General features: G+C 38.1%; 1 protein-coding gene across 4 annotated transcripts in view; it reads right to left on the bottom strand.

The window, feature by feature from the left end:
• TRIM37 (tripartite motif containing 37) overlaps positions 1–27,535 on the bottom strand; it is a 168,592-nt gene that overhangs the window by 57,288 nt on the left and 83,769 nt on the right. For all 4 annotated transcript variants that reach the window (XR_006272129.1, XM_043482864.1, XM_043482857.1 and 1 more), the window contains exons 17-19: positions 27,009–27,094; positions 20,336–20,527; positions 12,144–12,452 (exon numbers count right to left, since the gene is read on the bottom strand). Coding sequence is in view for 3 of the 4 variants with exons in the window: in XM_043482864.1 (XP_043338799.1) it covers positions 12,144–12,452; positions 20,336–20,527; positions 27,009–27,094 (587 nt within the window). In the remaining variant the exon portion in view is untranslated. The remainder of the gene's footprint in view (positions 1–12,143; positions 12,453–20,335; positions 20,528–27,008; positions 27,095–27,535) is intronic.

Below are 27,535 nucleotides of genomic sequence, written 5' to 3'. Positions count from 1 at the left end.
TGGAAAAATAATTAAAAAAAAAAAAGAAAAATAAGAAAGCAGAAGAGATGCATTAAAAGGTAATGAACAGGTTCAATAAGGTAGCAGGATATAAGATCAATAACCAACTGACTTTTTATACAGCAATAAAGAATAATCTGAAAACGAAATTAAGAAAACAATTCCATTAACAACAGCATCAAATAGAATAAAATACTTAGGGAAAATTTTAACAAAGAAATGTAAGACCCTAACGTGGAAAACTATCACACATTGTTGAAAAAAAATAAAGAAATGAGGGAAAATACTGTGTTCATTAACTGGAAGACTCAATACTGCTAACATAGCATTATTCCCAAACTTGATCTACAATATAGATTCAACACAATCCCTATAAAAATTTCAGCTGTCTTTTTGTGGTTGATGTTGCAGATATTGACAAGCTGATCCTAAAATTCATAGAAAAATAAAAAAGATCCAGAATACTTCAAAGCAATCTTGAATTGAGGACTCACTTATACGATTTCACAACTCTGCTGTAAAACTACAGTATTCAAGACTGTGGTAAAGAAAAAAAAAAAAAAAAAAGATCAATGCAACAGAATTCAAGAGTTCAGAAAGAAAACCTAATATTTATGGTCAATTAATTTTTGGCAAGGAAGCCAAGATAATTTAAGCTGGACAAAGGGAAAAAAGATGAACAAAAACAAGTGCTGATAAGAATACAGTGACACTGGAATCCTTATACACTGCTGAGAACGTAAAATGGTGCAGCTGCTATGAAAACAGCATGCTCCTGCTGTGCTGCGCTCAGTCATATCCAGCTACGTGTGACCCCATGGACTGCAGCCCACCAGGCTCCTCTGTCCATGGGATTTCCCAGGCAAGAATACTGGAGTGGGTTGCCATTTCTTCCTCCAGGGGATCTTCCCAACACAGGAATCAAACCCGAGTCTCCTGTGTTGCAGGCGGATTCTTTACTACTGAGCCATTGGAAAAGCTCACAAAATAGTAAGGCCATGCCTCAAAAAATTAAACTTAGTTCTCATATAATCCAGAAATTCCACTCCAAAGCATATACTTAAGGTGAATAAAAACACATGTCCACACAAAAAATCATACATGAATGGTCACAGCATCATAATTCATTACAGCCAAAAAAGTAGAAATAAAAAATCGAAGTCCTCATCAACTGCTAAGCAGATCAAACAAAAAGTGGTACCCACAAACAATGAAGTATCACTCAGCCTTAAAACAAAATGAAAAAAGACATGTTACAACATGAATCGTCCTTGGAAACATGCTAAGTTAGAGAAGTCAGATACAAAAAGCTTCGTGTAGTGTGACTCCATTTATATGAAAAGTCCAGAAGAAGCAAATCCATACAGACAAAATAGATAAGCAATTACCAGGATATAAGGGGAAAGGGAAGATAGGAAGTAAGGGCTCCTGGGTATGGAGTTTATGGGGAGAGTAAATGGAGCTCCTTGCCCCTTTCTTGTCTGTCCATCTATTATCCTCTAACTTTGAAAAGTGAAGTAAAGTCGCTCAGTTGTGTCTGACTCTTTGTGACCCCTTGGACTGTAGCCTACCAGGCTCCTCCATCCATGGGACTTTCCAGGCAAGAATACTGGAGTGGGTTGCCGTTTCCTTCTCCAGGGGAACTTCCCAACCTAGGGATCAAACCCGGGTCTCCCACATTGCAGGCAGACGCTTTACCGTCTGAGCCATCAGGGGACCATTTATACCAGGAAGTTGGCTTCCCTGGTAGCTCAGTTGGTAAAGAATCTGCCTGCAGTGCAGGAGACCTGGGTTTGATCCCTGGGTCAGGAAGATACCCTAGAGAAGGAAATGGCAACCCACTCCAGTATTCTTGCCTGGAGAATCCCATGGACAGAGGAGTCTGGTGGGCTGCAGCCCATGGTATTGCAAGAGTCAGACACCACTTAGCAACTAAACCATCACCATAACCTCTAACTTTAAAAGAACCTAATTATAGGAATGAGATCATGAGGCAATTTAATCCAACTTCTGACTTTTCCTCTCTTGAATGCATACCTTGTCTTGCTGATTCTTTTCCTAGATAAAAAGAAGAATGAAGAATTAAGCAGTTGAAAAAATTGACTAGCTCTCTACTTCCAATCCCTGGAGGAGGGCAAGGGCAGTATTCCTGCTGGAGAATCCCCATGGACAGAGGAGCCTGGCGGGCTACAGTCCATGGGGTAGCAAAGAGTTGACTGAGTGACTAAAGCAAGCTACTTTCAATGGAGCTCCCAAGCAATCCTCGATCACTTGGGCAAGATATTGATAAATCTGAAGGGAGAGGCAGCCAATCTGCATGCTGTGAGAATGATGCAGAACCCAACCTTCTGCCTCAATATGCTGAGATTCTCCTCCCAACACCCATATTTTTCCCTTTAAAAAAACTGTCACAGCTGAGCACACGCCTTGGACTTGGTCTTTGGACACAAGTCCACCAACTCCTCAAACTGCTGGCTTTTCTGGTTAAAGCCATCTTTTCTTTCTACTGACACTTGCCCCTCAAATTATTGGCTTTTAAGCAGTGAGCAGCCAAACCTAAGTTCAATAATAAGGGGAATGATGAAAATGTCCTAGACTTGGATAATGGTGAATGTCACAAAACTGTAAATATAATAAAAACTGATGAATTGTACATTGGGGGGGGAGATGCTGTGAGAAAAAATTATGACCAATTTCTTCACTGCAAAGTAAACATGAACTATCATTTAAGAAAAGAAAATGAAGAGATGCATTAACAGAAGTGAAGGCAGAAATTAACATAATAAAAAGACAGACACCACTCTCATGGCAGAAAGCGAAGAGGAACTAAAGAGCCTCTTGATGAAAGTCAAAGAAGAGACTGAAAAAGTTGGCTTAAAACTCAACATTCAAAACACTAAGATCATGGCATCCGGTCTCATCACTTCCTGGCAAGTATATGGGGAAACAACGGAAACTGTGACAGACTTTATCTTCCTGGACTCCAAAATGCCTGCAGATGGTGACTGCAGCCATGAAATTAAAAGAAGCTTGCTCCTTGGAAGAAAAGTTATGACCAACCTAGAGAGCATATTAAAAAGCAGAGCCATTACTTTGCCGAATAAGGTCCGTATAGTCACAGCAAAGAGGTTTTTCCAGTAGTCATGTATGGATGTGAGAGTTGGATAATAAAGAAGGCTGAGTTCCAAAAATTTGATGCTTTTGAACTGTGGTATTGGAGGAGACTCTTGAGAGTCCCTCGGACTACAAGGAGATCCAACTAGTCAATCCTAAAGGATATCAATTCTGAATATTCATTGGAAGGACTGATGCTAAAGCTGAAGCTCCAATACTTTGGCCATCTGATGCAAAGAACTGACTCATCTGAAAAGACCCTGATGCTAGGAAAGATTAGAGGCAGGAGAAGGGGATGAGGGAGGATGAGATGGTTGGATGGTGTCACGGACTCAATGGATATGAGTTTGAGCAAGCTTCGGGAGATGGTGAAGGACAGGGAAGCCTGGCATTCTACAGTCCATGGGGTCACAAAGACTCAGACACAACTGAGTGACTGAACAACAAGAAGAAGATGAAATAAATCTAAGAACTAGGTCTCTGAAGAGATGAATAAAATGGACAAGCTTCCAGCACGTCAAGTCAAAGGAAAAACTAAGAAAACACAAATAAGCAATGATATAACAAAGTTAACATCCCATATGCAGAAGGAGTTTTTAAAATTTAAAGGAACAGAGTGACTTTACCCCGGTACATTTATCTAATAAAATGAATTTGCTAGGGAAATTAATTATGAAAATTGATATAAGAAGCAAAATAAATATGAGGGCACCAGTAAACACACAGAAATGAAAAAGGCTGTTAAAAGTTTTATTCCCAAAAGAATTACTCGATAGTTTTATAGATGAATTTCATTACACTTTTAACAAACAGATGTCATGTTAAAATAATTTCTCAGCATAGAAAAGAACAAAGGCTTCTGAATCTTTTCTATGAGATTGGCATAAAAACACAACTAAAATATGTTAATGATAGAATAATGAAACTATAGCTCAATTTTACTTATTTACTACATATTCAAGAATCCTAAGAATTAGCTGGGACTTCCTGGTGGTTCAGTGGTTAAGACTCCACATTTCCACTGCAGGGAGCTCAGGTTTGATCCCTGGTTGAAGAAGAACTAAGATCCCACATGTGCAAAGAACAAGGGGATAACTTTATAATCAGTCCTCCTTATCAGTAATTCAGCATCCAAAGACTCAACCAACTGTGGATTTACTGAAAACAATCTGTGGATAGGAGGAGCACATAGTGCAAACCCCTGTTACTCAGAGTCAACTGTATACTAAAAAATTACAAACCACAACCAAGTAGAAAGACTCATTCTAGAACGTAATTTTCTGTGTTCACAAAGTAAAAGGGCAAAATATGATTATTTTGACAGATGACAAACAAGCATTTGATATCATTCTATACGACTTCTTGACTTAGAAAAACTCTTAGTAAGTAGTGTTGACTGAAAAAAAATGTACAACCTTAACAGTTGAGAATTATGTTTTATTTGGCAGAGTTTCTGAGGACTTCTGAGGGACTACTCTCAAGAGTCAAGGGAGGAAAAATATAAGGGTTTTTGCGTAACTGGAACATCAAAAGATGACAGTTATTTAAAAGAAACACCAGATATCACAAGTTAATGAATTCAGCACTTTTCGACACATGGGAAGATGCGAGAGTCTGAGCTCACTGAAATCATCCCTTTAATATGCACTTCAGAAATCTAAGGGCTTCCTGATAGCTCAGCTGGTAAAGAATCCACCTGCAATGTAGGAGACCCTGGTTCGATTCCTGCGTCAGGAAGATCCACTGGAGAAGGGATACGCTACCCACTCCAGTATTCTGGCCTGGAGAATTCCATGGACTGTATAGTTCATGGGGTCGCAAAGAGTCGGACACAGCTGAGCAACTTTCACTTTCACTTCACTCAGCAATCTAGGGCCAGTATCCTGCTCTTTCTCATCCACAGTTCCTTTAAGACTCTCCCATTCTAAGTTCCCTCAGGAAGGTGTAGTGGGGCTTGAAGGCTTAGAATAGTATCTGTAATAATAAACACTTTGTAAATGTTAACCATTATTGCAGTTAGGAAAAGAGTATCTTTTTCAACTCTATAAAAACTACCTTTTGAAACATATAGCAAAATTTGAACTTAATGAGATAAAAACTAAGGAATTCCTAAATAGAGTTTAAAACATTACAAAAATTCTCTAACTGCTATAAGTTAACATCATTCCAAGGTCCCAGCCTAGACAATACAATATGAAAAGTAAATAAGCAGGAAAGGAGTGGATAAGCTATGACTTTTGCTGATGATATGAGTATATACTTAGGAAATTCAATATAATTGACTAAAAAACTTAGACTTAAAAAAACTAAGTGGACTAAACACAAAATAAACATATTAAAACCAACAGTCTTTCTATATACATCAATAACCAACGATTAGAAAATATTATAGAAGGAAAAAGAGATCCTATCACAACAGAAACCTAAATTATAATATATCTAGAAATTAACATTAACAAGACATATACAGAACTTATATGAAGAAAACTAAAACTCTGAAGAAATATGACTATAACAGAAAATTACTGTTAGTTGCTCAGTTGTGTCCGACTCTGTTACCCCATGGACTGTAACCCACCAGGTTTCTCTGAAAAATGGAATTCTCCAGGGAAGAATACTGGCGTGGGTAGCCATTCCTTTCTCCAGGGGATCTTCCCGACCCATGGATCAAACCCAGGTCTCCTGTACTACAGGTGGACGCTTTACCATCTGAGCCACCAGGGATGACTTGAATAAATGGAAACACCACATTACTCAATTTGAATGCTTTAATACCTAAAAGATGTCAATTCCTCAAATTAAATGTTAATTAATGCATTAAATGTAACATTATTCCAGTCAAAATGTTTTTCTGGAAAAGTAAACATGTAAGAACCATCAAAGACATTTTGAAAACAAAATGAAGGCAAACCTATCACAGTATGATAAACTATAAAACTAAAATGGTTAACAAAAAGGAATGTGGGTCTGGTAGACAATGGAACAAACATTTAGCTTAACAATACCAAAGTGCTGCTTTGTATGTTTTAAAAAAGTGTCCCACCGGCAATTTCACCTGGTCCAACTGTATGAATGAATTTAAAAACAGAACTATGTTAAGTATGAGAATTTGGTCTATAATACAAAAAATGAATTTCGTTTTGTTGAACAGAAAAGACTCTTCAAAAAACATGTTTCATTTTCATGGGTGGGTTGGGCATGGTGAGCACTGAATTTACACACTGTCATGGAAAACAAGTTACATATGAAATAATGAACTAAATGTAAAAAAGTTAAAAAATAAAAACAGAACCAAGGAAGTTAAGCGTGATTTTAGAGCTGAAAAGGCCTTCCAAATAAAAACATTAAACCCTCAAAGAATGAATGCTATTAATAGATGTTGAAAATAAAAAATTTAAAACTTATTGTTTAGCAGAAAACAAAAACAACTGACAACAAAGGAAGTATCTGAAGAAATATATAACAAGAGTTTTTTGCAAAAATCCATCCAAAAAGCTTTACTTCTTTTGGTTTAAAATTGTCATTTCCTTGACAACTAGATAAGGTTGAGTATATTTTAATACATTTATTGTCCTGTGGTATTTCTTCTTACCTTAATAACTTAATCATAACCTTTACTCATTTTTCTACTAAATTATCACCTCTATTCAAAAGAATTCTATGTATTTGGCAATTACCCCGTCCTATTCATCTCTACTATATTACTGCCACCAGTATCCAGCATTAATATATCTCATTTTAATAAACACATATATGGAAAGCTCAGAAGTAAACCCTCACATACATGGTTAACACAAGTATCCATCAAAATGAATGCACACTGGAATATTATGCATTCATAAAAGAGAAGAAAATGTTGACATACGCTAGAACATGGATGAACCTTGAGAAGCTTATACTAAGTGAAATAAGCCAACCACACATAAAATAAGTTTCCACTTATACGAGGTACCCATAGTAATCAAATTCATAGACGGAAAGCAAAATGGTGGCTGCCAGGGGATCAAGAGAGAAAGAAGAGACAGCAATCGTTTAATAGGTATGGAGACAGTTTCACAAGATAAAAACAAAGTTCTGTGGGTGGCTGTTGGCATTGGTAGCACAACAATGTGCATGTGATATTCAATGCCATTGATAACTACACTTAAAAAGGTTAAGATAGTCAATTTTGTTTAATAAAATACGGTAAAATTTATCATGATTAAAATAATTTCTTTTTAATTAAACACAGAATTACCATATGAATCAGCAATCACACTCTAGGTATATACCCTCCAAAAAAATGAAAGCAGATATCAGAACAGATGCTGCACATACATGTTCATATCTGCATTATTCATAATAGCCAAAAAGTGGAAAAAATCCAAATGTCCATCAAGAGATGAATGGATAAACATACTATAGTATATAAATACCTAAAAGGCAGTATTACTCAGCCTTAAAAAGAAATGAAATTCTGACATTTGCTACAATATGAAGACTGAAGAAATTATGCTGAAGTGAAATAAGTCAGACACAAAAAGACAAATACTGTATGATTCCACTTATATGAGATATCTAGAATAATCAAGTTTATAGAAACAAAGTATAATAGTGGTTACCAGAGAGTACTGGAAACCAGGAACACCGAGTTACTACTCAAAAGTATATAAAATTTCAGTTTGGGATGATGAAAAAGTTGAGATGAATGGTGGTTATAGTTGCACAACAGCATAAATGTATTTAATGCCACTGAATTATACAGCTAAAAATAATTAAGATACGTATATAAAAACTGTCAACACAAACAGATGGAGAAACATACCGTGTTCATGGATTGGAAGAATCAATATTGTCAAAATGGCTATTCTACCCAAAGCAATCTATAGATTCAATGCAATCCCTATCAAGCCACCAATGGTACTTTTCACAGAACTAGAACAAATAATCTCACAATTTGCATGGAAATACAAAAAACCTCAAATAGCCAAAGTAATCTTGAGAAAGAAGAATGGAACTGGAGGAATCAACCTGCCTGACTTCAGACTCTACTACAAAGCCACAGTCATCAAGACAGTATGGTACTGGCACAAAGACAGAAATATAGATCAGTGGAACAGAATAGAAAGCCCAGAGATAAATCCACGAACCTATGGACACCTTATCTTTGACAAAGGAGGCAAGGATATACAATGGAAAAAAGACAGCCTCTTTAACAAGTGGTGCTGGGAAAACTGGTCAACCACTTGTAAAAGAATGAAACTAGAACACTTTCTAACACCATACACAAAAATAAACTCAAAATGGATTAAAGATCTAAATGTAAGACCAGAAACTATAAAACTCCTAGAGGAGAACATAGGCAAAACACTCTCCGACATGAATCACAGCAGGACCCTCTATGACCCACCTCCCAGAATATTGGAAATAAAAGCAAAACTAAACAAATGGGACCTAATGAAATGGGACTTAAAAGCTTTTGCACAACAAAGGAAACTATAAGTAAGGTGAAAAGACAGCCCTCAGATTGGGAGAAAATAATAGCAAATGAAGCAACAGACAAAGGATTAATCTCAAAAATATACAAGCAACTCCTGCAGCTCAATTCCAGAAAAATAAATGACCCAATCAAAAAGTGGGCCAAAGAACTAAACAGACATTTCTCCAAAGAAGACATACAGATGGCTAACAAACACATGAAAAGGTGCTCAACATCACTCATTATTAGAGAAATGCAAATCAAAACCACAATGAGGTACCATTACACACCAGTCAGGATGGCTGCTATCCAAAAGTCTACAAGCAATAAATGCTGGAGAGGGTGTGGAGAAAAGGGAACCCTCTTACACTGTTGGTGGGAATGCAGACTAGTACAGCCACTATGGAGAACAGTGTGGAGATTTCTTAAAAAACTGGAAATAGAACTGCCATATGACCCAGCAATACCACTTCTGGGCATACACACGGAGGAAACCAGATCTGAAAGAGACACGTGCACCCCAATGTTCATCGCAGCACTGTTTATAATAGCCAGGACATGGAAGCAACCTAGATGCCCATCAGCAGATGAATGGATAAGGAAGCTGTGGTACATATACACCATGGAATATTACTCAGCCGTTAAAAAGAATTCATTTGAATCAGTTCTAATGAGATGGATGAAACTGGAGCCCATTATACAGAGTGAAGTAAGCCAGAAAGATAAAGAGAACATTACAGCATACTAACACATATATATGGAATTTAGAAAGATGGTAATGATAACCCTATATGCAAAACAGAAAAAGAGACACAGATGTACAGAACAGACTTTTGAACTCTGTGGGAGAAGTGAGGGTGGGATATTTCGAAAGAACAGCATGTATATTATCTATGGTGAAACAGATCACCAGCCCAGGTGGGATGCATGAGACAAGTGCTCGGGCCTGGTGCACTGGGAAGACCCAGAGGGGTGGAGAGGGAGGTGGGAGGGGGGATCGGGATGGGGAATACATGTAATCCATGGCTGATTCATGTCAATGTATGACAAAACCCACTACAATACTGTAAAGTAATTAGCCTCCAACTAATAAAAATAAATGAAAAAAAAAAAAAAGAAAAAAAAAACTGTCAACAGAATAAATCCTAGAAGTATTTTCACAAGAAAAAAACATTTTTTAAATTTTGTATATATGAGAGGATGGATGTTCACTAAACTCATCGTGGTAATCACTTCTTGATGTATGTAAGCCAAATCATTATTCTATACACCTTAAATTTATACAGTTCTGTAGATTAATTACATCTCAATAAAACTAGAAGAAAAAAGGAGAGAAAAATGATAAAAATAAAGGACTCTTTTTTTTTTTCTCAAAAAAAAAAAAAGTTGATAGTAAACTTTATGTTATTAATGTATATATTTCACCACCAAAAAAACCCAGGTTAAAAAAAGCAGATATGTTTAAGAAAAGGAAAACAAGACACAGATGTCAAACTCCTGCCTGATTCCACCACCCCTCCAGGAACCACCCAATTTATTATGACGCTTCTCGAAGGAGCCGAGCAGTCATGCTCTGGTTTCCCACCTCATTCGCTTCTGCTATAAGCCCTCCATGGGAATGGTTCCAAAAAGGCCCATCCACCCTTCATCTTGATGCCTCTCAATGACAGACAACCACTCCATCTTTTTTGAGATGCATTTAAAAAAAAATTTTTTTTTGAGATTTCATTTCTTCTGTTGTTCTCTACCTTAATGACTGCTCTTTTCAACTTCCTTAGCTAGATTCCCTAACAGGCCTTTAAATGTTTAAGTGCCCAGAACCAAAACTTCTCTTTTCCCTTCATACTTGATCCCTGGTTTTAAACAACATCTGACACTGCTGACTCCCAACTGCTTATATCCAGCTTTACCCTCATATGCTTCAGATTTACAAAAGCATTCAACTGCCTATGAGATATTTTACTAGATCTAGCAGACATCTCAAACCAAACATGTTTTTAAAAAAATTCCTGACATGATGCCCCTATGTCCCACCATCCCCACACCTGCTTCTTCCTATTTAACTTGAATCTCAATTAATGATACCAGCAGTCACTAAGTTGCTTAGACCAAACAGTTAAACATCATTCTTAGTTTTTCTGTTTTCCTAAACCCTTTCTTACCAGGTTTGTGGCAAAGAACTGAGCCCTCATGGTTTAAAATATCCACTGTATGTAACAGATGAACTTCTCTCCTGTGTATCTAGAGTGGTACTAGTTATATATCATCCTTGGGAGACTGGAACCTCAGTAAAGAAAGGCTGCTAGACTCTGGGCAAGTCCAGTGCAGAAACTCCGGAATAAGTCAGTGTCTCATACAAGCTATTGTTATAGGCTGTGAACTGGCCTCACAACTTGCACTCTCAATCCTTTTCAGACCCTTCTCCACACAACAAAGCAATCTTTGTTTTACAAGTATATCAGATCATAAACATCCCTCTGATTTTTATTGTCTAGAGACTTCCCGCCAAAATCAGAATAAAACTCAAACTGGTTACCGAGGTCTTATAAGACCCTATGTGATCTAATAGAGAAGGAAACAGCAACCCACTCCAGTATTCTTGTCTGGGAAATCCCACAGAGGAGCCTGGCGGGCTACAGTCCACGGGGTCGCGAAAGTGTCAAGACACAACTGAGCGACTGAGCCCGTGCCTGATCTAGATCCTGTCTCTCTGACGTACCTCCTGTTGCTCTCGCTTCTCCTCAGTTCACCACGTTCAGCCAAACTGGTCTTCCTTCAGCCTTCAGACATGTAGAGCGAATCCTGTATACGTGACTTTGCATTTTCTGTTCTGTTCACCGTGAAGAATGCTTCCCCCAGACCTCCGCAAGGCTCCCACTCCTCAACCTTCAGATGTCAGTTCAACGCTCGCCTCCTGAGGGACTTTCTGACGACCCTGACTAAAACAGCTCACTCCTCACTCTGCCCACCCCACTCCTCTGCTGTGGACTTCAAAGGACTTTTTATCAACTGAAATAATCTTTACCTGTCTACACATTTTAATGTCCAATTCCTATCACACGAGTAATGAATGCAGGATTCATGAGAGTAAAGATTCTGTCTTATTTGTTGCCCAGTACAGAATAAGCAATCAAGAAATGTTAACTCTGTTGTATAGCAGAAAATATACAAAGTCAGTTTTGGGTGGGAGAAAAAACTGTATGTATTTGTAGTCCTAATTAACACTGAGGGAGATATTTAAATATTATTATTCTGTACTTTGGCCACCGCATGCAAAGAGTTGACTCGTTGGAAAAGACCCTGATGCTGGGAGGGATTGGGGGCAGGAGAAGGGGACGACAGAGGATGAGATGGTTGGATGGCATCACCGACTCGATGGACATGGGTTTGAGTAAACTCCAGGAGTTGGTGATGGACAGGGTGGCGTGGCGTGTTGCGATTCATGGGGTCGCAAAGAGTCAGACACGACTGAGTGACTGAACTGAACTGAACTGATTCTGAAAATAACCTCTCCTCGAGTTTCCCAAAAGACACATGGAGAAATAAAACTAAGAGGATCTTTTTCACTTACAGTTTCGTATGTAACAACTGGCAACTGATGACTTTGCCAAGAGCTCCATTCCCAATTCCTGTAATCTGCTGGAGTTTTCAGTCCCACATGCGGCCAGAGCTGCCTGGTCAGCAGAAAGGAGGCTTGTAGGCATGTCTCCAGAAGCAGCATTGTTGCTTTTTATTTCTGAAAGTGTGTTCTTTACATCAGTTTTCATACATCGAACTTCAGCCATTTGAGTTTTGAGTCTTTTTAGCATCTTTAAATCAGAGGGAACTCGCCACATTGCCTGCTGCTTCCGTTGGTCTTTATCTTTTCGAGAATACGATGCTGCAGAGAGAAAGTAACAAGTCATGTTAACATAGACCTCAACATTCATGAAACCATTCTGTACTGTGAATATAGGCAAATTTGAGGTGCAAGTAACCTAAAGCTCTTTAGGTGGTACCAACAATAAAAGCATGCATTAAATTCAATTAATGAAAACAGATACAAGTATCCTAACTCTATTCACACCTACAAAGTTAAAATCTGGGTCACATTTAGTTGTTGTTCAGTCATTCAGTCTTGTCCGGCTCTTTGTGACCCCATGGACTGCAGTATGCCAGGCCTCCCTGGCCATCACAAACTCCCAGAGTTTACTCAAACTCATGTCCATTGAGTCGGTGATGCCATTCAACCATCTCATCCTGTCGTCCCCTTCTCCTCCCGCCTTCAATCTTTCCCAGTATCAGGATCTTTTCCAATGAGTCAGGTCTTCCAATTAGGTGCCAAAGTATTGGAGCTTCAGCTTCAGCATCAGTCCTTCCAATGAATATTTAAGGGTTGATTTCCTGTAGGGTTGACTGGCTGGATCTCCTCGTAGTCCAAGGGACTCTCAAGAGTCTTCTCCCACACCACAGTTCAAAAGCATCAATGCTTCAGTGCTCAGCCTTCTTGATGGTCCCACTCTCACATCCATATATGACTACTAGGAAAACCATAGCTTTGACTACACATACCTTTGCTGGCAAAGTGATGTCTTTGCTTTCTAAATTTGCTGTCTAGATTTGGCAAAGCTTTACTTCCAAGGAGCATCTTTTAATTTCATGGCTGCAGTCACTGTTTGTACTGATTTTGAAGCCCAAGAAAATAAAATCTGTTACCACTTTTTGCCCATCTATTTGCCATGAAGGGATGGAATCAGATGCCGAGATCTTAAGTTTTTTTAATCTTTAGTTTTAAGCCAGCTTTTTTACTCTCTTCTATCATCCTCATCAAGAGGCTCTTTAGTTCCTCTTCACTTTCTGCCATTAGAGTGGGATCATCTGCATATCCATAGTTACTGATATTTCTCCCAGCAATCTTGATTCCAGCTTGTGAGTCATCCAGTCTGGCAATGTGCATGAGGTACTTGGCACATAAGTTAAATAAACAGGGTGACAATATACAGCCTTGACACTCTTTCCCAACTTGGAACCAGTCTGTTGTTCCATGTCCCGTTCTCACTGTTGCTTCTTGACCTGCATACATGTTTCTCAGAAGGCAGGTAAGATAACCTGGTATACCTATTTCTTGAAGAATTTTTCAGTTTGTTGTGATCCACACAGTGAAAGGCTTTAGCCTGCTCAATGAAGCAGAAGTAGATGTTTTTATGGAATTCTCTTGCCTTTTCTATGATTAAACAGTTGTTGGCAATTTGATCTCTGGTTCCCCTGCCTTTGATCTCTGGTTCCAGCCTATACATCTGGAACTTCTTGGTTCATGTATTGTTGAAGACTACCTTGAAGAATTTTGAGCATTACCTTGCTAGCATGTGAAATGAGCGCAACTGTATGGTAGTTTGAACATTCTTTGACATTGCCTTTCTTTGGGATTGGAATGAAAACTGACCTTTTCCAGTCCTGTGGCCTCTGCCGAGTTTTCCAAATTTGCTGGCATATTGAGGGCAGCACTTTGTCAGCATCATCTTTTAGAATCTGAAATAGCTCAGCTGGAATTCCATCACCTCCACTAGCTTTGTTCATAGTAATGCTTCCTAAGGCCCACTTGACTTCATATTCCAGGATGTCTGAAACTAGGTCAGTGACCACATCATTGTGTTTATCTGGGTCATTAAGGACTTTTTCGTATAGTTCTTCTGTGTATTCTTGCCACCTTCTCTTAATCTCTTCTGCTTCTGTTAGGTCCTTGCCATTTCTGTTCTTCATCTGTGCCCATCTTTACATAACATTTTCCCTTGGGATCTCTAATTTTCTTGAAGAGATCTGTAGTCTTTCCCATTCTATTGTTTTTCTCTATTTCTTCACATTTTAATTACTCAAATCTGAATTATACATTTAACTCTAAAAATTTTAAAAGCTGCCACACTGCCTGTGCTTTCTTTTTTATATTTATTCACTTTTCTCAAATTTTCTATACTGAGCTTTTAGTACATTCACACACACACACACACAAAACCTAGAAGCCAAACACTTGGTCAAATATGTTATACATAGTATATAAAATATACAGTCTAACTCATACCCTGCTCACACACTGCAACAATCCACTGCCATAAGAGGGGGAAAAGGCAGACACTGCTGCCATTCCCCCAGTTCTACCACGCCTGCAGAACCCAGACTGTGTTTAGGTGTTAAGCAGGTCAGCACTGCTCAGGGCAGTGAAAGCTGTCCTTTGCTTGGCCCCAGAGAATATGAGCCTACAACTAGTCTAAGCTTATTCCTCTTGGAGCATTTAGAGTGGGCACATGACTAAGAATTTCAGCCACAGTTGGGGGAAGGGAGAGAGAGCCTCCATTCTGACTGGGAGATTTTATTATGTTGGGGATACAGCTAAAAAAGTAGAGGAGCTTAATTCAAACCAAGGAGTCTGCCTCCAGTCTTAATAACTTTGTGATCTTAATAACTTTGCTCTCCAGCATCACAAGAATAGGTCTTTAACATCCCATCTTTTCTTTCCTGCTAGTGACACATTCCTGTGAATAAATGATGCCTGAAACTGCGGCAGTCATCTTAACACCACGCCAGAAGAGGCAAGAGAACTGCAGGGAGACCATCCTTTGTCCTGCCTTTAAATACCTGATGCACATGGAATCACTAACCTCCAGATGTAATATGTATAACAAAGTGCCTTTATTACTATTAGTTAAGCCACGATTAGCATGATTTCGCTACTTGCAGCTGAAAGCATTCACAGTGGACTATTAGGAGAGATTTTGGAAGCCCAGGATTTGGTCTCAGATCAACCATTTAGTTTCTGTAATGTTCTTTAAATCTTCTAACTTCTGACTCCATTTATTCATTTGGAAAATGAAGACAATAACATATATTGTGACAGGGCTGTCCTGAGGCTCAGGAGATCCAGTCTATGAAAGCACTGCACAGCATAGCTCCCACTCAACCCACTGTCCACAAAAGTATCACAGCAGTTTTTAAAACCCAAATCAGATGCTACACTCCTGCTTAGAATCACCGAAGAAACATTAGTAGAGCACACAGGCCCTACATTATCTGACCCCACCTCCACTCTCCATGGCTTTACGCTCTGCCTCGAGGTAGCTCAGTGCACCCCAGTCCTGCAGCTCTGACCTGCAGCCATGCCCTGTCCTCACGCTTTTCACATGTCCTCTTCCCTCTGCTCTCTAATTCAAACTTACCAGGTCAGATCAGAAATGTCTCCTTCTTCAAGCACCTAAACCCACCAAATGTTCCCCTCCTTTCAAATCAATTCTTACCTAATTTTGTAGAGCACATTATATTACAGTAAGGAAGACAGACACGTAGAATGTGAACAACTTAAGAGGCTGAGGTTACATCTTAGTGATCTTTGCATTCTAGGACATGCAGCCTATGGCACAAAATACTCAAAATGTTTTGCTAAATAAAACCTTTGTGGCTGTCATCTCCCACCCTACATCTACCTGGACTAAAATAGGAAACCCTGTATTAACCCACATGATTAGCTTATTATTACCAGAAACTGACAAGAATTGTTAAAAGTAAGAAGCCCAAATGGGAAAATACAAAATAGATTTAAACCTCCATTAATAAGTCAATAAACAATTACTGAGTTTGTTTCAAATGCTAAGCACTGGGCTAGGCAGGAGACACAAAAGTGAACAGGACAAACACCCAGCCTTTGTTCTCACAGAGCTCACAGTCCCACTGTGAAAAAATGAAAATCCATTCCAGTACTGCATGGTAAGTGCCAGACAGGAGAGTGTAAAAACGCTATGGAATGTTATACCACGGGACCCTGACAAGGATACTCACTGCACTGAGGATGAGAAGTCTTCTTGAATTTGTCAAGTGATAAGGTTAACAGCATTGCGAGTTTCATCTGTAACGCTCACTCACCTCTTCCAAGAATGACAGTTATCTACAGCTCCTCCTGCAGACTTCAGTATGTCACTGCCCCTACCCTTCTCCTGGTAAGCTAAGCTACTTAAGAGCACTCCTGTTGTTTAGTTACTAAGTTGTGTCTTTTGTGACCCCATGGACTGTAAAGCACCAGGCTCTCTGTCCAAGGGATTTCCTAGGCAAGAATACCGGAGTGGGTTACCATTTCCTCCTCCAGGGGATCTTCTTGATTCAGGGATTGAACTCGCACCTCCTGTGTTGGTGGGTGGATTCTTTACCACTGAGCCATCTGGGAAGTCCTCTTTACCACATTACAATTAGTTGCCAAGCCCCATAAATTCTACCTCCACAACCATAACTCTTTGCTCTAAGTAAACTACTTCTCCATTGCCCAGGTTAATCTGTTCCCTAGATGTTTAAAGTAATTTTTATAATGCCAAAAGATCCTGAAGATCTTATCCCAGCTCCACACATTATAATGACTGAGAAAATACACAGAAATGTATGAATTTGTCCTCTCATACTGGGAATGACAAATAAACATCTACAACTGTATCCCGATTAAATTTTCCTTTCTGATAGTTTTCTTAACACTGCAAGCTTTCTAAAATATAGTTTGAATCAAACTATTCCTAAACTGAAACAATGGTTACCCACTGTTCACTATGAATAAATTCCTCAGGCAAGCCTTTCACAGAACAGATTCAACTTGCCTTTCTATTTACCACTGCGTGTACCTCGAAATCTGGTTCAGCCACACTATCTGTTGTTCATACCCTGATGCCCCTTATGATGTCCCTTTTATGAAACAGTGGTTAAGAACAAAACCTGGAGTGAGCCTGATACGTGACAGGTGTTCACTATAAACAACTCTATGCCAACAAATTTGACAACCTAGATGTAACAGACCAACTCTGTGAAAGGCAATCTGCCAAAACTCACAGAAGGAAAAACACACTATATGAATAGGCCTGTATATACTAAAGAAATTCAGTCAGTAACGATATCTTTCCAAAACAGAAAGCATCTGGCCTGAATGGATCCACTGGTGAATTCTACCAAACATTTAACGATGAAATTATAAAATTCTCTACAGTCCCCACAAGAAGCAGAGGGAATACTTCCTTACTGAATCTATGAGGCCAGCATTACTCTAGTATCAAAGTCAGACATACATTACAAGAAAACTATAGACCAGTATCTCTGACGAACACAGATACCAAAAACCCTCAATGAAATATTAGCAGACTGAATTAAACAATATATTTAAAACACCATACATGACAAACCAAATGGGATTTATCCCAGGTATGCAAGGCTTGTTCAATACTTGAAAATCATTTAATATAATCTATTTACATCATATAAATAGATGCCAAAAAAAAAAGCATTTCACAAAATCCAGCAACCATTCACAATAAAACCTCAGAATAGAGGGGAACTTTCTCAACTTGATAAAAGAATATCTATGGAAAATTTACAGCTAGTATTATACTTTCTGGTGAGAAAATTAAAAGCTTTCCCACCAAGATCAGGGACATCTTTTCACCACTCCTTTCCAATCTCTACAGGAAGTTCTCGCTAATGCAATAAGACAAGAAAAGGAAATGAAAGTATACAGATTGAGAAGGAAAGAATATACAAAGAGTACAAAATGAACACTAAAATTCAAGCAAGCATTTTAATAAAAAGAAACCTGGATCTTTCTGCAATGTTAGCCTTAAATATCCTCTCACAGAAAGGTTATTTTTCACTTGGCTTCCATGACTCTCTTCTCTCTTCTCTCCAAAGGCTCTTCATCTGGCTCATCTTCCACACATGCAATAACAACAGATGTTCACCATAATTATGTTCCTAGCCCTTTCAAAGGATTTCTTGAAACTCATTCTTCTGCAATCTTACTCTCTTCGTTTTAATTACTTAGCATCACCTCTCGGCAAATAAATGCCTGTATTTCAGTTCTTAATTTTTAGCTATCTACTGAGCATCTCTACTGTGATATCCCACTGGTACTTCAAACTCAATATGCTTAAATCCAAACTTGTTCTTCCTCTCTATTTCATACCGCATCCTCCTTGTCATCGACTTTTTAATCATATTGATCTAAAACTCAATTCATTTCATTTATATTATCAATTTTAATAGAAAACTTTCAGAGAACAGAGATATCATTCTGTTTATGTAGTGTGCATTCTTTTCTCTGACACTGAATTTTTCAAAAACAGGATTTTACTTGTCTATAAAATATGCTATTCCTTGGACAACAATTTTTCAACCATAACTGTATTGTTGGATATTTTCAAAGAACTCTGATTGTTTTCTCTTTGGAATATACTCCTAAAAATGAAGTTACAGGATTAAAGGATAGAGATATTTTACACCGACTACAAAATTTTCCTTCAAAAAGGTTAAAACAATGTATACATCCACCTGGAGAACCAGAAATTGTTTGTTTCACTAAGTCTTTGCAAACAACAATGGTTATAATTTAAGCAAAATCTTTGCTAAAAGTTTTTTTTTTAAGGGTATTTGTTTGTTGATCACAAGAACTATGTGTAATTTTAATTTTCTCTTTATAATTTTCTACATTTTAACTTTCTACAATAAAAATGCCTCAGAAAAAAATTATATGCAATGTGATAAGTGCTATTTTGCAGGCACATAATACAAAATGCACTTGAATGACAGAAAAAGGCAACTGTTTCTTTACCTAATTGGAGACAGTCTTTCAAACTGAGGCCCCAGGCTTTCAGGAAGTATACTTTAGGAACAAAGAGAGCTAAATACTCCAAGTTCTGATCTATCCTCCACCAGAGCAGCTCTATTTCTGTTTTCTACACTGAGGATCTGCCTTAAACTCCACCTGAAAAGTGAGTTCTGCTGCTTCAAAGAAGCACCAAAATCACTGTTCTAAATCACTGATTTGATTTGTAAAGTACTACTTTTTTTTTAAGAAGGTAGGAAAAATGTTCAGTTTATTTAGAAAGTTTTCCAACAAAAATGGTTTCTAAAATACGCCATTTAAAAGTAAATGCCTACCACTTCCCTGGTGGCACAGTGGATAGGAATCTGCCTGCCAATGCAGAAGACCTGGGTTAAACTCCTGGTTTGGGAGGATTCGACATGCTGTGGAGCAACTGAGGCCGTGCGCCACACTACTGAGCCTGCTTGCTGCAACTACTGAAGCCTGTGTACCTACAACCTGTGCACCACAACTAGAGAGTAGCCTCCACTCTGCAACTAGAAAGTAGCCCCTGATGCTCATAACTAGAGAAAGCCTGTGCACAGCAACAAAGATCCAACACAACCAAATTTTTAAAAATAAAATTAAGTTTAAAAAAGAGAAAAGACTGTGTCTAAAGTTTAAAAAGTCCACATTTGACTATACATCTAAATTCGTGTTAAGTGTATACATCATATTACAGTAACACAAATGTAATTTCTCTTTAACAAATAATTTTTTAAAAATACTGCTAACTGGTATACATTTTTAGGCTACTGAATATCAAAGCATGAATAAACCTTCTTCTTTTTCTATTTTTAATTAACACACAGTCCCACTTAGAAGTCAGGGTACTCATGAGGCCTGTGAAACGAAACGACAACTTTAATTCACATGGATCAAACTGCCCAGTAGTCACAATCTAAAAGGCAAATCATAAAAACCTTCTTACAGGTACTTTGACATTATTTTTGTACAAAATACCTTTGAACAATAATAGAAAACTAATTGATTTATTTTTATAAAATACAATGAAAAACCGATTTGTGACAGAAACATACCATGTTCCAACACTTAAGATATCTGAATTCAAATTTAAGAGTTCTTTTGGAGAAGCACAGAAAAAAGGAAAATTACTGTTCATATTTTACCTGTGGGCTGAAGTGAAGCAGGAGGCCGAGGCTGTAAGCCCCACAAATTTTCCATACTGCTCCGGTCCTTAAGGTCCAAGAGATGTATTAAAATTAAAGGATCGATGTCTAATAAACTACTGGTAGCAGCAGAGCACAAGTGTGCTCTTCTTGACATTCTGCTACTGGCACCCACATAGCCATGGTTACCACCTGCAAAAGAGATACAGAAAATGAAAGCTATATGTAATTGGACAAATTCAAGTATATGTAAAAGAAAAAAGTAAACTGGTTAATGTCGTTTGAATACTTGTCTGTGGACCTATCTCTTAGGAGCTGGTGTTCATGATAAGAAACACAAAGAAACCATATCGCCAGAGAAGTGTACAAAGAACAGTGAATGACCACTGGCCTCATTACCATTCAAAATTCAGGAGTTATCCACAACCCCACACTGCGTGCATGCTCAGTCATGTCAGACTCTTCATGACTCCATGGACTATAGCTTGCCAGGAGCCTCTGTCCATGGAATTTTTCAGGCAAGAACACTGGATACTGGAGTAGGTTGCTATTTCCTCCTTCAGGGTAATCTTCCTGACCCAGGGATCAAACCCATGTCTCTTGCATCTCCTGCATTGGCAGGTGGATTCTTTACCACTATCGCCACCTGGGAAGCCCCATTCTAAACCCCAGAAATAAAAAAGTGAGAGCATGTACAATACATACAATTGGGGGATGAGGGTTAAGGAAAAGGAGAATGTATCTTATAACCCAGTGGTCTTGGATGAATGTCAAGCCCCCTGGTATAACAGATCCCAAGGATCTAGACATCAAAATGGAATCTTCTGCAGGTCTAGAACAGTAAAATACTCAGGTCATGACTGTCTGGCAAGACGTTTTTTCTAGTTTGATTAAATACTGAAGTACAATACGAATATTTTAGACTTAACCTGTTAATGACTGATACAGAATATGACATCTGAGAACATGGTCATTCTGTATTACCTATATTGAACTAAAAAGCTCCTTAACCCAAGGAAACCATCTGACTTTTCTCCAGTGCCTAGTACAATGCCTAGCAAGTATTAGGTATGGAAATGTTGGTTAAAACTGACCTCCTTAAATAAAGTTATTTAAATATATTCTTAAAAAAACCCACAACATTAAAAAATGTTACATGCAAAGTCTTAAAGTAGATAATATAAAAATAACATGAAGTAATCAGGTCCTGACTATTCATGAGGGTGTTTCTAAAGAGATAGAGATGGATAGGGGGTACTTAGGAGAAAAGTTTATTATTCAGAAGCTTCAGGCCAGTTATTTACTTACATGTTTTTCATCTATATTCACACCCTCATGTCCTTACCTTCTACTTGTTTGTCCTTCCTCTTCTAAGGATTATCTCGTTGCCAATTTCTCTTTTAGCCTCTGTACACACCACTGCAACTCCTATTTTTTTTTTTTTGCAACTCCTATTTTAAAAGACAGAAAACTATTCCCTCTCCCCCTTCAAACTGTTCCTTAGCTCTTTTCCTTTACTAGGAAGTTCCCAAATCAGGCTGCATATAAGTCAGCTGGAGGAGTTTTTAAAATGACAGGTTCCTGGCCCTACTCTAGATGTACTTGAATGAGGATACTGGACTGGGATCCAGGACTTTTTCAAAAAGCTACTCAGGTGGTTCTGTCATACAGTAAATAGGTTCATTAGTCCAGATTATGGTATCGATTGCCCAACTATCTGGTTCTTCAAAAACAAAAGCTATTTATCTCTCGTGCTAAATGGACCTCCAAGTACAGAAATGGGTGTTAACAGTCTTCTGTTTCTAACCACTCTTCCAGGTCACTCACTACTCTCACCAATGAGCAAACTCCTTTCTGTTGTGGTTCAAGTCCTTTGGCTATTCCACCCCTCCCAGGTTCCCATCCTTCCACACACAGCAGTATCACATTTCATCCAAAGGCACCAGAGTTTAGTATCTATCTCAGTTTCCTCTTTGAGAGTCAGCACCGCCATTAACCTGGGCGAGTGTGTGCATGTCTGTCTCATACAGCCTAGTTGCATGAGCGCATGCTCAGTTGGTTCAGTCGTGTCTGACTGTTTGCAACCCCATGAACTGTATGTAGTCCACCAGGCTCCTCTGTCCAGGGGATTTTCCTAACCCAGGGACTGAACCTGCACTTCCAGCACCACAGGGAGGAGTCTTTACTGCTGAGCCATCAGGGAAGTCCATAAAGCCTAGTGAATGATCACAAATTAATAGCACCCCAAGATTCTTCCATGCCTCCTAAAATTGCTCACTTACCCTCCTCCCCAAAGGTAACTTCCATCCGGAGTAAAACACCATATATTAGTTTGCCTGTTTTTGAACCTTTTTTAAATGCAATGATACAGCTATATTCTTACATTCTGCTTTTTTGCTCAATATTATATTCATGAGATTCATCTATATTGCTATATATAGCAGCTTATTCATTTTCATTATTTCTGTGCAGCGCTATAAAATATGAATATATAAAACTACTTTATTTCTATTAGGAAAGAATTTGGGTTGCTTTTTGCTACTAGAAATAAAGCTGCTGCTAAGTCACTTCAGTCGTGTCCGACTCTGTGTGATCCCATAGACGTCAGCCCACCAGGCTCCCCCATCCCTGGGATTCTCCAGGCAAGAACACTGGAGTGGGTTGTCATTTCCTTCTCCAATGTGTAAAAGTGAAAAGTGAAAGTGAAGTCGCTCAGTTGTGTCCGACTCTTAGCAACCCTATGGACCGCAGCCTACCAGGCTCCTCCACCCGTGGGATTTTCCAGGCAAGAGTACTGGAGTGGGGTGCCACTGCCTTCTCCGAGAAATAAAGCTACTGAAATTATAAGCAGAAAACTGCTCCTGAACTTCACATGAGGGAAAAAAAAAATTCATAAAAAAGCAAATGGATGCTCTCTTCGTAAGCCAAGCCAGATTAAGCCTGCTAAAATGTCACACTAATCTATCTGAGCTCTTGATTTTACTACAGTGCTTGTATGTATTAGCAAAACATTTGAGGTCCTACACAGTCTAGACTCAAACTACCTTTCCAGTCTTCTCTAGTTTTTCACATTCTTTACTTTGCTAAAAATTACATTTACTTTTAAAAAATTAAAAACACAAGAAAACAAAACCACCTAAAAAAGAACAATACTGCTTTAAATTATCTTGTAAAACTCAACTGGCAAATACCAGCTCCCGTTCTGTTGAAAGTGGAAAAGTCATAGGATGTGTATATTTAGCTTTACCTATACTGCCCAACAGTTTTTTAAAGTAGAGTTATCCAATTTTCATTCCTACCAGCAAGCTATGAGAGTTTCCATCTCTCCACATGCTTTCAACATTTAGTACTGCCAGTTTAAAAAGTATTAGCCATTACAGTGGATATTCAATGGTATCATAATGTGGATTTTATCTGGCATTTCCTGAAAAAGAATGAAGGAAAATGAACAGAGTCTCAGAGACCTGTGAAATCCCACCAAGTGTACCAACATACACATAATGGGAGTTAGAGAGGAGGAGAAAGAATATTATTCAAAGAAAAATGGGTAAAAATTGCCTACTTATAATGAAAACTATTCATGTAAACATCCAAAAAACTCAACTCAAGAAACTTCATGAAGGATAAACAAACTCAATAGCACCACAACTTGCATTTATTTGACAAAAACAGTGAAAAAAAAATCTTTAAAAATGTGTACTGGTCATCTAGATAAGACTCCTTTGTGAAGTGTCTATTTTTGTCTTTTGCTTTTTGTTTTTTTTTAAACTAAAGAGATTGTCATCTTTTTCTGATTGATTTGTAGAAATTCTTTACATATTATGGGTGAATCTTGCAAATAATATTTTAATTAGTTCATTAATTTCAATGAACAAAAACTATGACTCCTATTTTTAAAAATATTTTTAAAATGAATTTTTAGTTTGGGGGCTGTACTGGGTCTTCATTGTTGTGAGAGCTTTTTCCTAGCTGTGGCGAGGAGTTACTCTCTGTTTTGCAGTGCAGAGGCTTCTGACTGTGGTGGCTTCTCTTGCAGAGCATGGGCTCTAGGGCACAGGCTTCAGTCGTTGTGGTCATGGGCTCAGCAGTTGCAGCTCCTGGGCTCTAGAGCATAGGTTCCATAGTTGTGGAGCATGGGCGTAGTAATTTGCCAAAGACCAGGAATTGAACCCACGTCTCCTGCATGGGCAGGTGATTCTTTACCACTGAGCCACCAGGGAAGCCCTGATGATGCTTATTCTTGAAAAAAACAATGCATATTACTACACAGACTCACACCTGTGGTCTTCCAAGCAGCCAGTTACGTGGGTCTGGAGATCATAACGTGGGAGTCCCACCGGCCCATCAATATCAGCATGGATCACACTGAATATATTATCCTCTGCTCTGAGACTCACTAGCTTATGGAATGAGGCCCAAACTAGGGACCTTAAGGAATCACCCCCACACCACCACTGACTCCAACCATCCAGTAAGACACTCCCAAGTCATACAGAGTCTTACTTAACATCTCTCAAAAGGTTTCTTCTTCTCTGCCTCTACTATTCTTGCCTTATTTGGGGCCCTCAAACTTTCCTTCCTGGAATATTGAGGTAGTTTCCTTTTATTTTTTTGGCTACACTATGCAGCTTGTGGGATCTTCGTTTACCAACCAGGGGTCAAACCCATGCTCTCATCAGTGAAAGCATGGAGTTCTAACCACTGGACTCCCACAGAATTTTCACAGTAGTATCCAATCTTATCTCATCCACCTTTAACCCATTTTTCACTATATAGACAAATCTGATCACATTCACTCTTAAAGACCTTTAGTGGTTCTACAGAATAAAAGATCAAGCTCCTTAGTCAGGCAAATAAGACTTTCCATTACCTGATCTTGTAATGTGATGGACCTGGAGGGTATTATGCTAAATGAAATAAGACAGAGAAAGATAAAGAAATATGACTTCATTTATATGTAAAATCTAAGAAACAAAACAAACGCACAAACATAACAAACCCAGAAACAGTCATACACAGAAAACAAATAAGCTATTATCAGAGTGGAGTAGAGAAGAGGAAAGTAAAAAAAAAAAAAAAAAAAAGGTAACTATGTGAGGCAATGAATGCTAACTGGCTTGATCATGCTGACCATTTCACAATGTGTATTTATATGAAACCATCATGCTGTACACCTTAAACATATACAATTTTTGTCAATTATACCTTTTAAAGCTGGGGAAAAAATGAGCAGGAGTCAGCACATGAAGGCCATTGTATACCATATTAATGAGTTTGGATTTCATCCTATCAGTAAATGGAATGAAATAAAGGGTTTTTAAGGAGAGAAGGGATACAATCAGGTATTCTTTTGAAGGGAATAAAAAGTCACCTCATTTGGAACTCATGCCATGGGAAGCAGAATGGATGGGAGCAATAATGGATACAAAGAACCCAAACAGCCTCTCATTCAGGTTGAAAGACACAGGCCTACACCAGAAATGGCAATGGAATGTGAAGTAACAAATGTATTCACTCACTATCTAGGAGGAAGAATCAACAGATTTTGGTGACATGTTAAAGGGAGAGTCGAAGGAGAGGAAAAGGTGAAGAATATACAGCGCTACTAATCATCAAGATGGTGGCCATCACTGATGGGTAAGCCTGCAAATGAAAAGGTAATGATTTCTATTTAGGAGATCTAAGACTGAGACATCAAAACCAAACGCTACATGGGTCTGGAAGTCATGAGAAAAATAAAGGCTAGAGATGGAGCTTGGGGAGTAATCAGCATACACAAAAAACTGACATACAGGTGTGACAGAGATCACCTAGAAATAAAGTGAAAGACAGGAGTACAATGTAGAAGTGGAAGTATTAAGTATTAAAGAGGTCTTTAGATATTTAAGCATGCTACAGAATATGCCAATGTTCATACCAACGGCGAAGCAGGTAAAACAGAAGTAGCAAAAACCTAGTTGATAATTGTTCTAGCCAAAATCCCCATGCTTAATTGAACAGGTCCAAGAAAACAAAAGAAACGCTTACTATTTAATACTGGTTATCCCAGGAGGAGCCCTGTACTTTGGTAAAAAGCTAGGTTCAAGATGACAACATGAGGTTCTAGTCTAGCTATACCAACTAAATCTCTGAGCTTTTTCCACATGTAAATTGAGTTCTCAAAATGTCTTCTGTAACTCAAAGATTCAATGATTCTATTTAAATAATCTATAGTTGAGGTAGGTATACAAACAAGACTTACGTATCATAAAAAGTAAGTCTGTAATAGTAGATAAGATCAGGAGCTTAGGATTCAAATGAACAGAAAACTCTAATTCCTCTTTGATTTACTTAATTGTAAAATGACAGCAAGCTGCTTAATTCCTTTACACATCAGTTTCTACAGCTACAAAAAGAAGATAATATTAAAATCTACCTCCAAGAATTTTATAGGTAAATAAGATAACGTATACATTAAGGGCTTTTGCACAATGCCTGCTATGTAAGAATGTATCAAATTTTAGCTATTACTATTCTAAATACTATTAGTAATACTCTAAAATCCATACATAAAATACAGTCCTTCTAACACCATGAACAATGTAGTGCAATGGCTGCCACATATTAAAATATGATACATGCAAAGAAGAGGGAAAGAGAAGACAGGATGGCTTGTGGGGTTTGGCTCCAGTACCTGGAGGTCCTGCTGCAGCTGCATCTTCCATGAGTTCTCCCTCTTCCAATTCCATGTTGTTGTATTCCACATCATTCTCTCCAGACCTAAGAATATACAGAATTCATTTTTCCACATAGTAAGTAAAATTAACATTATCTGTCGTATCTCAATGAATTTTACAATAATAGTGTATAGCTTTCTCCTATGAAGTAACAGTATATTTCTAAACAGAAAACTGAAAGACTTTTGTCATTATCACATGTATGGGCAGTATTATTAATGTTCAATATACCTTTTTAGAGTACCAAAATAGGTTGGCAACATTTAATTTTCAAAATAGAAAATTTGAGAACCATGTAAGCAGAAGAGATTATAGCTTCAAAGAATTTGTAATTTAATGGTAGCAAATTAGGCTTAAAACTGTACATTTTAAGGTTAAGAAGGATGTTCAAATTACTATATATAACTAAAAACTAGTTTCTTAAGATATCATTTCAGAAAAGAGGGTGCTGTTTATCAAAACACAATTATCTTATTTTAAATGA

Source organism: Cervus canadensis, chromosome 1 (genome assembly GCF_019320065.1).
Source record: "Cervus canadensis isolate Bull #8, Minnesota chromosome 1, ASM1932006v1, whole genome shotgun sequence".
Lineage (NCBI taxonomy): Eukaryota > Metazoa > Chordata > Mammalia > Artiodactyla > Cervidae > Cervus > Cervus canadensis.
The sequence above is the reverse complement of the archived record's forward strand: the minus strand, read 5'-3'. Positions and strand labels throughout refer to the sequence as shown.